Source organism: Anoplolepis gracilipes, chromosome 2 (assembly GCF_047496725.1).
Source record: "Anoplolepis gracilipes chromosome 2, ASM4749672v1, whole genome shotgun sequence".
NCBI lineage: Eukaryota > Metazoa > Arthropoda > Insecta > Hymenoptera > Formicidae > Anoplolepis > Anoplolepis gracilipes.
In genome coordinates this window covers 20,256,851-20,269,053 of record NC_132971.1, presented here as the reverse complement: position 1 = coordinate 20,269,053, position 12,203 = coordinate 20,256,851, and the positions used below count along the sequence as shown (strand labels likewise).

The 12,203-nt window shown below is 34.6% G+C and overlaps 2 protein-coding genes across 6 annotated transcripts in view; one reads left to right on the top strand and one right to left on the bottom strand.

Moving 5' to 3' along the window:
- The window catches only part of Ets96b (Ets96B), a 54,659-nt gene that overhangs the window by 24,647 nt on the left and 17,809 nt on the right, over nucleotides 1-12,203 (top strand). For all 3 annotated transcript variants that reach the window (XM_072911629.1, XM_072911628.1, XM_072911627.1), the window contains exon 2: nucleotides 7,949-8,041. In XM_072911629.1, the coding sequence (XP_072767730.1) occupies nucleotides 7,985-8,041 (57 nt within the window). In that variant the 5' untranslated portion in view covers nucleotides 7,949-7,984. The remainder of the gene's footprint in view (nucleotides 1-7,948; nucleotides 8,042-12,203) is intronic.
- Nucleotides 4,101-6,838, bottom strand: LOC140676556 (solute carrier family 25 member 44). Of its 3 annotated transcripts, none has more exons than XM_072911723.1 (5): nucleotides 6,473-6,838; nucleotides 5,497-5,802; nucleotides 5,086-5,393; nucleotides 4,807-4,993; nucleotides 4,101-4,721 (listed from the first exon to the last, which is right to left on the bottom strand). In XM_072911723.1, exons 2-5 carry the CDS (start codon nucleotides 5,669-5,671, stop codon nucleotides 4,402-4,404), a joined length of 990 nt encoding a protein of 329 aa, XP_072767824.1. In that variant the 5' UTR covers nucleotides 5,672-5,802; nucleotides 6,473-6,838; the 3' UTR covers nucleotides 4,101-4,401. The 3 variants fall into 3 exon arrangements, with proteins under 3 accessions (XP_072767824.1, XP_072767822.1, XP_072767825.1); XM_072911721.1 differs by having other exon boundaries at nucleotides 6,559-6,838; XM_072911724.1 differs by lacking the exon at nucleotides 6,473-6,838 and adding an exon at nucleotides 5,951-6,278.

Below are 12,203 nucleotides of genomic sequence, written 5' to 3'. Positions count from 1 at the left end.
TCGCGGGATAAGCGTGGAGAAAAACTGTGAAAAACGATCAAAAGTCCAGGCCGAGGAGCTCTCATGCGCAGCCGGTCGTGGCACGTGAGCGGTCGGGTGCTCGTACGCACGTGCGTGAGCGCAATGATTTACACGGTACGCGGATTTAGAACGTACCCTCGGGCGTGCGCGAGTGCGTTTGTACGCACATGACATTTTGTGAAGCGCGTTAAAAATAACCCTTGTATGCGTAATAAAAGAAAACTCATTATGTAATGTACGCTTGAGTAAGTAAGACAGCTAAAATAGCGAGACTCTATTCAATTTGAAATACTATTTAAATCCCGATATTGTGTCGCCTCTTTAATAAAAATTGTAGTCCATAAATTCTAGGATGTTCTGGACATCCATAATTTTAAATTAGAGCCTGATATGTGATAATTTTTTTTTTTTTTTTTTTTTTTTTTTTAAGTCGAGCACCTTTGCGTGTGGAAGGGAATATATATAACTTTGTATTATTAGCGTAAGCCTTAAAGATACGATCGCTTTCGGGTTATAAATGATTTTATAAATTTCGATATAAATCTAACAGTACGTCAAATTCTCATTTGAAGGATTCAAAAATCGCGTCTTTTTTCTAAGCATGTTGCTCCAATCGTAGTTCTCTATAAGAAGTGTACTTTTTCCTCGAGCGAGATTCCTTTTATTTCTCGGAAAGAGGAAGCGACGTTAATGTCGCGCAACCTGTTCGCTAGACGATGGAGGACCTTGCGACTATCGTTTGCCCTTCGCGTTTGAATTTAAAAGTGGTCTGGTTCCAAGAAAAAGAGACGAAGAGTTTCGCCAACAGTTTACTTTCATATGTTGATCATCTCGCGTTCTTATCTAACAGCAAGGTCATTGTTTGATATCGTAGTAACTTCTCTTTCATGCTAAAAAAATTTACTCCGTTATTACGTAATGACGTAATTATTTTGTACGATATTTTTATAACTTTGTAATATTTAGATCTAAAAAAATTTGAATATCAAAGATGTAAATTCTAACGATATGGCAGGGTCTCTTTTAAAAGCGTATTGAATTATACTGAAGGAAAAATTCTTTTAAATCAAGTAAATGTATTTTCTTGAAACCTTTACTTTTGATGGAAGGAATTATTTATTTTATTTAAATAAAAGTATATAATTTTAAGTAAATTTGCATATTGAGTATATTATTTTCTATCTATATATTTTCTACGTTTAAATATCACTTTTATAAAATATATAATATCATTTATTAATTGAAGTATATTATTTATTTAAATTAAAAAATTAAAGTTTTTTTCTGACTAAAAAAAATGCATTTTAATAAATATTTTATAAAATTAAAATATAAAAATGGTATATATTTTATAATAAGTAATGTACTTGCTTCAAGAAAAAAATAATTTTTTCATTTATAATATTTACTTTTTAATATTTACTTTTTTAATATGCTTACTCAAATAAAGAATTTTCTCGAATTAAGTGAAATTTTTTTGTTTTAAGGTAATTTTTCTGTCAGTGTATATTCTAGTAATTTTCCACGCGTTAATTTAGGTAGAAAACGATTATAACGATATGCACAAACACGTTTAGATGCGAAGCGATATTTCGGCGCGTAAGGTCGTCGTTCTCCGCGCGAGCTATTCTCTTCCACGTATCGTCATGCTCGTTTTGCCCACAGCGGCCAGAAGATAATGAGGCAAGCGAGAATAGTCCTTAGAAAATGAGGCAAGAAAAGAGCCTGCGAGATAGAGATGACTGACAAACGTCGCTAATGAGGAAGCGCGCGTGCGTTCCGTATTTTCCTCCTTCCTGTTAACGCGAACCTTTGAAAGTTCCTGTTAACGATGCCGGGTCTTGCGCTTCCAAATGCCTAAAGTTATGCGATTCCCTCGTCTTTTTTTTTTTTTTTTCTCATACCAAAGCGCACGAGAGAATTAGTCGAGCGAGACGAGACGCGATTTTTCCAAACTTTTTTTTTCCCCTCGAAAATATTGTCCGGAGTATTTGCAAAAATAAAATACACGAGCCTCTCTCTGTTAACTGGTAATGGGTGTCATTTTGAAATCGCGAGGATAAAAAGAAGATTTACCTTGATCTTTTTGCGAGATATAAAAAAAAGTCTACAAGACCCTTTTTAGACCGCTACCGACCTCAAAGAACGAGAGGAGACGTTCGTTTGCGGTACATCGTTCTCCGAATAATATTCTCTTTCCCTTTACGCTGCGCCGATTCGCGTGAATGTTTGATCTCACTGAAAATAAGGAAGCAACGAACGCTCTGTTTCTACTTGATGTTTGCTAAAGCCGCTGCCTGCGGTCGATGCGGTATTCACATTTAGTTCGCAGTCCAAGTTTCGCGAAAGCAAAATTTCGTTGTTTACGAAGAGGATAATATAAATTGTAAAATACATCATAATTATAAATCGTACAGGCATCTGGTGATGAAAATCGTATATTTATCGGTACAAGGGAATCGCTTCTGATAATCTGAATGATAAGCTACCCTGTAGATAAGAAGAACACGAGCTACAAAGTTGTACGATACATTAATACGACGATAGATGGCCACAACAACCTGATATCTACCACACAGATAAAATATGTCATTCGAGACCACGTGTTCATGAATCATCTCGCATGCACGATAAACAAAAATGCAAACAATTTATGATATTGAAAAAAATACATATAAATGATAGAAATGATGAAACATTGTTTGTTAGAATCTTATATAAATGTAAAATAATGTACTTTTCATGACGATATTTTTGATTTCCGATTAATTAAACGATTATATATTTGACAAGTATAAATACGATGTCATTTATCATAATTGTACTTAATAGGATAAAAAGAAGTTCATAATTAACTTTAGTCTCTGACATTTGACGTTTGACGTGACGCGCATTTGCATGCTGCAATTATGCAATTATAACTTTCGCATCGTTCGCGCGAAGGTCGTTTCGCTTGGAGTCGATTAATCGGCCGACAGGCGTTAGCTCGGCCCTGGAATAATTCATGCATCCTTAGAGTCCGCGGCAACAACACTGGCATAGGAAAAATCACAGCGCCAATCTGGCGCCCAGTCATCGGTAGAAGATGTCAGATTGATCTACTCCATCCGTGCATACCAATCGATGCATCGTTCACTCGTAGAATAGGAACTTGAGAACCGCGCGTTGGTCTTTGTCTATCCTGGTAGGTTCGTTCAACCTCCGATTTGCATGTCGGGTGAGTTAATTTCAAAGCGGTGCGCTAATTTGCTCGGTTACGCTCACATCGCACCGAAAGAAGCCAATTTTTCGTCCCTATTACGCGCGGTAATTAAAGCTATTTATATTCAAGTAAAAAAACAATACACACTCTTTGAAATCATAAGATGGTAAGATGGTCCGTTTTCTAGTGGGAAATAAACAGCTGTGTGTAATTTATATTTGATAAAATTTATTCACATCTTTTTAAGATTTATCAGGAATTTTAACTTTTTTGTATATACATAAACAACATATAGATAGAGGTATTAAATAATCTTGTTTCTTGAATTTTTTTACAGTATACATATCTCTTATCGATATTTCATTTCTCTGAGCTATAGTCATCCATTTAATTTAAATATTACATTCTAAATTCGTATCTTTAAGACGGCTGATATATGCATCATAAATACGTGCGCACACATTACATGCCCATTTGACTAGGATTTCTGTATCTTGTACATATTGTAATGTTGCTAACACATTCGCATACAATGCTAATACGTATCTAATATACAAGCCGTCTCTTAAAATACGAATAGGAGCATATTTATTATATTTGTATCACAGTAACATATCTAACACATGTTACAAAGTTTTGTACTCCATCTGACATATAACGGTAGCGTACAAAATGCTTGTCATTACATAAATAACTTCTCTAGTAGCCACTTTCATAGAATTTGTTAGATTCTGAACTGTTTTATGTACATCAAAGTATCTCTTTTCTGCAAAGTTTCTTTTTCTATGAAACTATAATGTATCGAATTCAGTGTGTGAATTTGAACAGTGACGTGAAACGCACATGTACATACTTGATTGTAAAATTTTATTTGTTCAAATATAACGAAAGATATAACTTCTTCGATCGCTACACAAAAATGTATTGTAACTTAATGACACGAAGAAAATTATTTTTTTATTGTACAGCTTCGAAGAAAATAAATAATTCTTTTTTTTTACGCGAGAATTTAACTTTTTTGATAAGATATTTTTATTCTCAATAAATGTACTGATTGAATTATGGCTATATTTTTTTTGATCCATAAAAAGTGAACGACGTGGTCATATAAAAAACTGTGGATGAAATGCACGGCCTTACCATCCATATGAAATTAATCGTAATAGTAACTCTGAAGTTCACCACCGAATGTAACTTTTATACTCCTCGGTTATGCTCACTCTCTTGATGGTCTCGTATCCTAGGATTATCGAGAAACTAAAGCACGCGGATTGCACAAGTCTCGCGGAGAGTCCTTTGGTGAACATAAGCAGTCCTTCCTCGATCCACAGTATCCTGAATGCACTAAACATACTGTCTAACCGTTGCACCTGCAATCTCGCTCTCACGATGTCTAGGGGATTTGTAATGATCGTGGTTGTAAATCCTCCCAGAGTACCTGCCATCGCCTGTATACACAGATGCGAGAACCATCCCGGAAGTAGCTTTATAAGCTCATCTATGCAGAAAAAAAAATGAAAATTGAATTATCATTCTTTAATCTGTTTGTGTGATTTGCTTAGAAGGTATAAAAGTATGTTTACCCTGATAAACTGTATACAATCCCCACCAAAGGGCGCTGTTAGGTACATATGCGCACAAAGAGGCTATGTATCCTCTATAGAAGCCACGATAACCATCTCTCTGGTAAATTAATCTTATTATTTCGGCCGAGATTTGCGCTCGGGTTTTTCCAGGTTCGAGGGTCAAACCCAACGGGTTCATTCCCATCTGCGAAGAACGTGCACAATTAATGTTTCATATGTATATGGAAAATCGCGGTTTAAAAATTCAGAAAGATCTATAAAGATCTTGTGACTCACCTTATCCATGTATACCCTGCCATGCTTAGTACTATTGATCCCGAGAACCATTAGATGTTGACTGAGGACATCGAAGGGGACGACGATGGTTTGTCCGACTAAACTGGCAGCTCCGCCAGCAATCAACGCTTTAACCTTCGAGTCGACACATCCAAGGGGTGTATCCTGCCTGAGCAAATGACGTACACCCTCGTACGTCGATACGTAAAATACTCCGGAAACAATTTGAATGGAGCTTATCCAGAAGCCTCTGTAAAGGCCTGTGACGCCTTCAACTTTGTAAATTTTTCTACACGCGTCTATCATACCTATTATATGAAAGAAGAGAATCACGTAAATATCACATTTGTAAGAATCCTTTTTTTTATAAATAATGAAATTGATTTAATGTCAAAATTAATTAGAGCATACCATTGTACATGTGATTTTGTCTCTGCACTTGAAGCCGAGTCTTGATCACTGTCAGAGGATATAGGCAACATCTAACTGAGAACGAGGAGAGCATGCTGAGTGGAAAGAATTTGGTTTTATCCATCATGTCCCACTCGATGGTGCGGATGAACGGTGTTGCCTCTACCGCGGACATCTCTGGGATAAGCGCAGAAATAGTAGATTGTAGATGAATCAAGCAGGGAGATTCGCGGAGGATTAGGTCCAACTTGAAGCCGCATATCTCATCGGTATATTATGAGCATTAATGCTCAAAATTTCATCAATCTATAAATATATAAATATATAAATATTATATTTATGATTAAGGAGAATCTGAAAAGGATTTATTTAAAATCAGTTAAAAATTATAAGATATTATCGTTTAATTATAGGAAAACAACTATCATAGCTATAGAAATTAGGTTATCCTAACCTCAACAGAAGCCTTTTTGATTATTATATTCTTACAGATGTTATGTATACATATATACATATATATTATAAATTCAAACTACAATTAGCATTAGAATTAAAGACAATAACTTTGTCCTTGTATGTAAATGTCTTTACTGTATTATATCGTTATGTCAATTGCGCAAAACGTCAAAGTGACATTTCGGAGTCAATCGATTGAATAACGGACATTATAAAATTTTGCAGAATATTTAACGAGATTTAACGCGTTTATAATGAACCTAATAAAAAAAAGAAGTAACAATTAATAATATTCCATGCATAACAATTACATGTTCGAAACGCAGTGTTACACATTAACAATTTATTGCTCCGAAATTTCCTGCATAAACTTTTATATCACTCTCTAATTTTACCATCATAAAGAATTAATTAATTTAGTAATTATGTTTTGATAATTCTTATCTAAATCTAATCTCACTATCGTTGTGTAAAAAATTTGATGGTTAATAATTTTTAAAGTGCCGTCAATGGCAAGTACCAATAAATATATCGACGTCACATCATCGGGTTAAACAAGAGCACAGAAAAGCACAAGTCATTGACGAAAAATCTATCGTTACTCACAATGATGTAATGTACTCTCAAGATGATTTACTCTGAAATTTTTTTCTTGATAATCTTGATAACCTGTCCACACTCCGGAATAACCGGTTGATTTATAACATGATCGATATGCCAGTATGTATCGTACTGTCACTTATCACGTCGATTGGCTCAATGCAATTTACAAAACGAGCTCATGTTTACTCGCGAATTAGTGACTGCGAAATTATTCGGAATAATAAAAGCCGTAAAAAATTGTGGGTCACACTCAGCAAGCACGCACGCGTGTATCTTTTTCTGGTGGTGACATCTTGACGGCGAAACATCTTGTCGAACGTCATACTTTGTGTTTATCAACAGAAGTATAAAGCGGTAGCATCTATTGATAACGAATATTTGCCGTAACCAAAACGTTTAATCGCATAGTACATAAATTTATGAAAAAAAAAAAATATACGATTGCAGGCATATAAAATTTTGCAGTAACAGTTTTCCTATAAAAAATAGTAAAAAAATAAATATAATTTCAATAGCTTGAATGTAATTATATATATTGAAAGAATGTATCAATTGTTAATTAATTTTAAAGTCCTCTATCTAATATATGTATAGTTGGGATAAATTTTTGTTTTGCCAGAAAAAGATAATCATTAAATAAAAATTATAATCTTTATACATATAATTTCATCTAGATATACGTATATAACTTTGTCTTCTCGTTATTGAGATAGATTAAAACGAACAATATTATAAATATAATTTTTACGATTTGCTATAACATTTTCCAATTATATAGCTGGTCGTGTTTAATTTATCGGAACGTAGCTACAGCATTTTTTTCTTAACAAGTTTGCTAGATATGCAAAGTTCCTCGCCTCTCTCTCTCTCTCTCTCTCTCTCTCAAGAAGAGTTAAATTTTCCTTCATAATTTTATCGCGGATTTCTAGAACCCGCGCATTTATGCAGGCTGGCTTGAAGTTTTATTGGACGTAGCGCGCGCGATAATATCTCGATGGCGAATCGAATCGAATTTGCGAAACTCGCTGCCGTGGAGAATCCAACGTTCTCTCTCGCGAGATGCAGGGCAGCATCATCCCTCGCATCTCGAACGTGTGTGTCGCCAATGAATTTCAAGCTCCGCCCAGCACCCGATTGCAGTGGTCCAAGGAAACGAAATATGCGCAGGACTGAATTCTACGTCACGTTTGGGGGCGTACACCATGCCGGAGACACAACCCCCGGCTCCGACCGCGAGGGTGGTTCACCCCCTTATTCGCGCCGAGATCAAATCACCCGATTCAGTGCTATCTTCGATCTTCGCGCCGCAACATCAGTGACGATCGACGAGGCTCGTTCGGGTCGCGCGAATCTGCTCGATTTTAGTGAAAAGTTTTTCGTTTGTTAAGAACAGACGGAACCGCGGACGAAACGAGCGCGACGCGAAGTTATGATGAACATTGCCGATCAGGAGGTGCCTGCCGCGACGACGGAATTGGCGGGTTTAGTAAGTAGTTGAAAATTCATTTATCTTTTTAAAAATAAGGATTTTATGTGGGCTTGATAGAGGCTTAATAACTAATGCGATATCTGTAATAATGCATATAAATGTAAATAACACACTCAGGAAACTGGAAGCAACCAGGCTTGCTATGATATTATATTTATAGATACACAGAGAGAGAGAACGATTTGTTTGAATAATTTGTTTGGATTTATTTATTTCATTCAAACAACATTATGTCATATGAAACATTATTTTTATTGACTGAAAAAAGTATTATTTCGTTGAATTAAACAATATTATTATATGATACATATAATATGTTATTTTAAAAATCCAATAATCTTATTAGTTTCTTGAAATAAATAGCTTTTTTCGACTATTTCAAGCATAAATTTTATTAAATCTAAAGAAATTTTTCTCTCTGTCTACTGTATTACTACTATTCTACGACTATTTCTGTAATATATATGTTTGACAAGTTTATTGCGATCTTTGTCGAAATTATTCTTTAATTTGAAAATCTCTAACATCTAATTGGCTTTATTTGTTTATGTGTGTCATTGCGAAGAGTTAGATAGATAGATTTTTAGATAAAGTCATCGCTTACATTGAGAAAAAGATCTTATTTAATAATGCATTAAATCTAAGTATAAAAATATATATATATATATATATATATCGCAATTAAATAGATTGCGATTGCAATTCTTTCTAAAGAAAAAAAGATGGAATTGTTAAAACATTAATCGGCTCTTTTTGTTTTTACTCTTATCTCGGTAGCGCTGCGTGTAAGACTTTTTATAAGACTTTAGGAAAAATTCGAAGCAACATTAGTAACGGAATATTTAATAAACATATCAATTTAATCACTAATCAACCACACAAAGATATGTAAGAAATTCGCAAAAAATCCATTGATACATTTACAGTGTAATATAATCGAAATGATTTATTACGAAATCTTTCCAATCTTCGCCTTCACACGCTGTCAGAACAAATCTTTAATATATAAAATAAAATACAAAATAAAAATAAAATAAAGTCTACTTTATGATATAAAGACAGGATGAACAAAAAAAACAAGATTAAGGGGGGCGTATGGATATGTATAATTTATATATTTATTCGAAATACAAGTAGATTCAAAAAATATGATCGATTTTTTTCACCCCGCGCCTTTAACATCTCTTGATGAAATCCAACCGAAAAAGAATTATTTAGAATTATTGAGAATATTTAAGAATCTGGGAAACGCATTAGCTTCGGAAAAATGTTTAAGATCCATTAAAAGAGCATCGCCGCGTAAGGGCCATCGCGTTTCGTTCGATCCGGATATCCGGCCTCCCCGAAGCCGGACCGCTCCGACGCACAATGGAGTCATCCTCACCGAGTGCGGCACGAGGTCCGAGATCATCGCGCGTACAATGCCAACCACTCGAGAGATGATCGCTCGACGACCGGGTGGCGAATTGCCATGGCACGCGCCTCCACGCTCCGCTGGCTCGTCCCACGGGTGCCACCCCTTCTGTGTCTTCTAAACACGTAATTGTCGCCGTTATATTCCCCGTGTCCGTGCATGCGTGCGTGCGTACGTGCCACCACCGTGACGACACGACACGACACGAGTATCCGTGGGTGGTCAATGGACACGAGCGGGGAGGGGATGACTCGAGAGGGGCACCCGCGAGGCACTTGATTTATGTTTGTTGATTCTAAAAATCAGCCGATTCCCACACACGCTCCCCCCGTTCCCTCCGGGAACGTCGAATCGGCGCCGTTTAATTGACTGCCGCGAGATAGCATATGTCACCACTCGAGTTTCCCATGATTAGGGGGCGACTTCCTCGGGGATGGGACATGCTGCGGGATTACCGCGCTGGATGTTTAACTACTCACCTTGAGTGACTTCTCCGTGAAATTGGCTCTGTGAGCCGGCTAATGATACTGCGTTTTATACGGTCGTTTTACTATTTGATTGAATCGTTTGCACATTTTTATGTGACGTTGATAATCATTTATTTATTTATACGCAAATGTTCTTAATGCTTGATGTCAAATTTATATATTTGTTTATACTTATACTTAAAAGATGTTATACTTTGACAACTTATTTTTTTAATGCATTTATCTTCTTTATAATGAATAGAAATTATATATATTATTATTAGAATCTTTAAAAGCCAGTCTAATCGAGAGAAGACACGCACAAGTGCACACAAAGATTTACTATAGTTTACTTTATAGTACAGGGTGTCTACTCCCTGAAAAAAATTATAGAAAATTATAGAAAATCTAGAATTCTCTTTAGTAAGGAAATTCTTTTGTATCTGAAAAATCGGGAAATTATTTTATTGAGATTCAGAGAATTTTTTTTTTAATTCTTCCTGATAAATCTTTTATATTATAAATAATCAGCAATCTGTTGATAAGACAAGTTATAAATTATGTGTCTGTCTCTGTTTATATAGATGTTTAATATCTTAACGAAATATTGAATATGTCGTACATACATATATTCTTTATTGTAATTCTTTGTGATAAAAGTGAAAATAATAAAGTAAAAAAATGAAAATGTGCAGTAAAAAATGTTTATCTTACGAAAGCTGTTAAGTTTTTTTAAATGCATTTCCAAATGTGACACTTGAAACTTAAATGACTATATTTTTCTTTCGCATGAGTGAAAAGCATGAAAAAATATATACAACAAAAAAAATTTATTTTAAAAAGTTACACCGAAAAGTCTTTAAAATATTTTCTATAAGATTTTGAACAAAATCATCTAGAAGATTAAGGAATTCTCAGAAAATTTTTTTACTAGATATCAGCATACATCTTGTAGTAAAATAAAAAATATATTTGTCACAAACTACTCCCTCGTATGTCGGGACTTAATTGGTGCAAAAGGACGAAAGAAAAAATTTTAATCTTCTTTTCTAGCGCGATTTTTGCGATGCATTGGGAAAAGCAATTAGCTGATAAACTCGGCCGTTGTGTGACGCGTTCTTTAATCTCGAGATCTCTATATATTGTTCCTCTCGCCAGGCATTGTCCGCCGCTATTATTGTCTTCGCACCTCATTGTCGCATGAGGGTAGGAAAAGACGGAGGGCAGGAAAACTTTCTTGGCAAAGTACAACAGCGGGACTTTTCTTGCGTGTAATTGATAAAATTGACCGTCGCTGCCACTATCAGCACATAATTAGCAGAAGAAACTTTATTGGTCCATTTTATGTGTCCATTGGCCAAAATAGGATGCACAAAGTGTGCATCTCGTTAAAAAGCCCAAGCCCATCATATTTTAAGAATATATTCTAAGTGTTATTTATTTATATAAATTTTCTATTTTAATAATAGAATTATTTCAGCTTATTCTTGTTCTCTCTAAAATTCACTCTTTGTAATTTTTATCTCGATATCATTGTCATTTGCAACTCTTTTAAATTATTTCAATGAAAATGTCACTGATTAAAGCAATCACAGATTTCATCGAAGATCAGTGAAAACATATTTTGCTCCTCCGTCATATGTCTTGCTGATTATGACAGTTTTATTGAAAGAACAGTAATAATAAAAATTGAATAACAATAAAGGCAATAGAGAGCAAATTATATATCGTATAAACGGAGTTAGGTAGCAATTGAGAATATTAGAACTGTTAATATAATAGAATATTTAATGTAGTGACAAATTTAATGTATTAACAATGAATGAAATCTACGAATGTGTAGTGAATTAGTATGGTTACAAATTTATAAAATCGCAAAAACATATAAGCACATAAAATCAAACGTTTCGAGCTCGTTTTGTGTCTTCCTCAGCAGTACATTAATAAATATAACTAATAATTAAAATATCGGTCGCAATATAAAATTCGTTAAGACTATAATTGAACCTTAAATAAGTGGAATAATAGCAGCATTTGACTCTTCAGAGAATGTTTGCAAGATGTTAAGCCAAGATGACATATATAAATATAGTTTATATTTTGAGAATAGTGACTTGATTTCAGTACCAGTTGAATCCTGAAAACGTTATAGGTGTTGGTATAGATTAATTTAGAACAATCCGAATCACTAATCCTTACAATGGTAATTGTCGAATGGTTACTTACGATGTCACAGTATTCTATTCAGGCGTTAAAATCATAAAAGTAATAATCATAT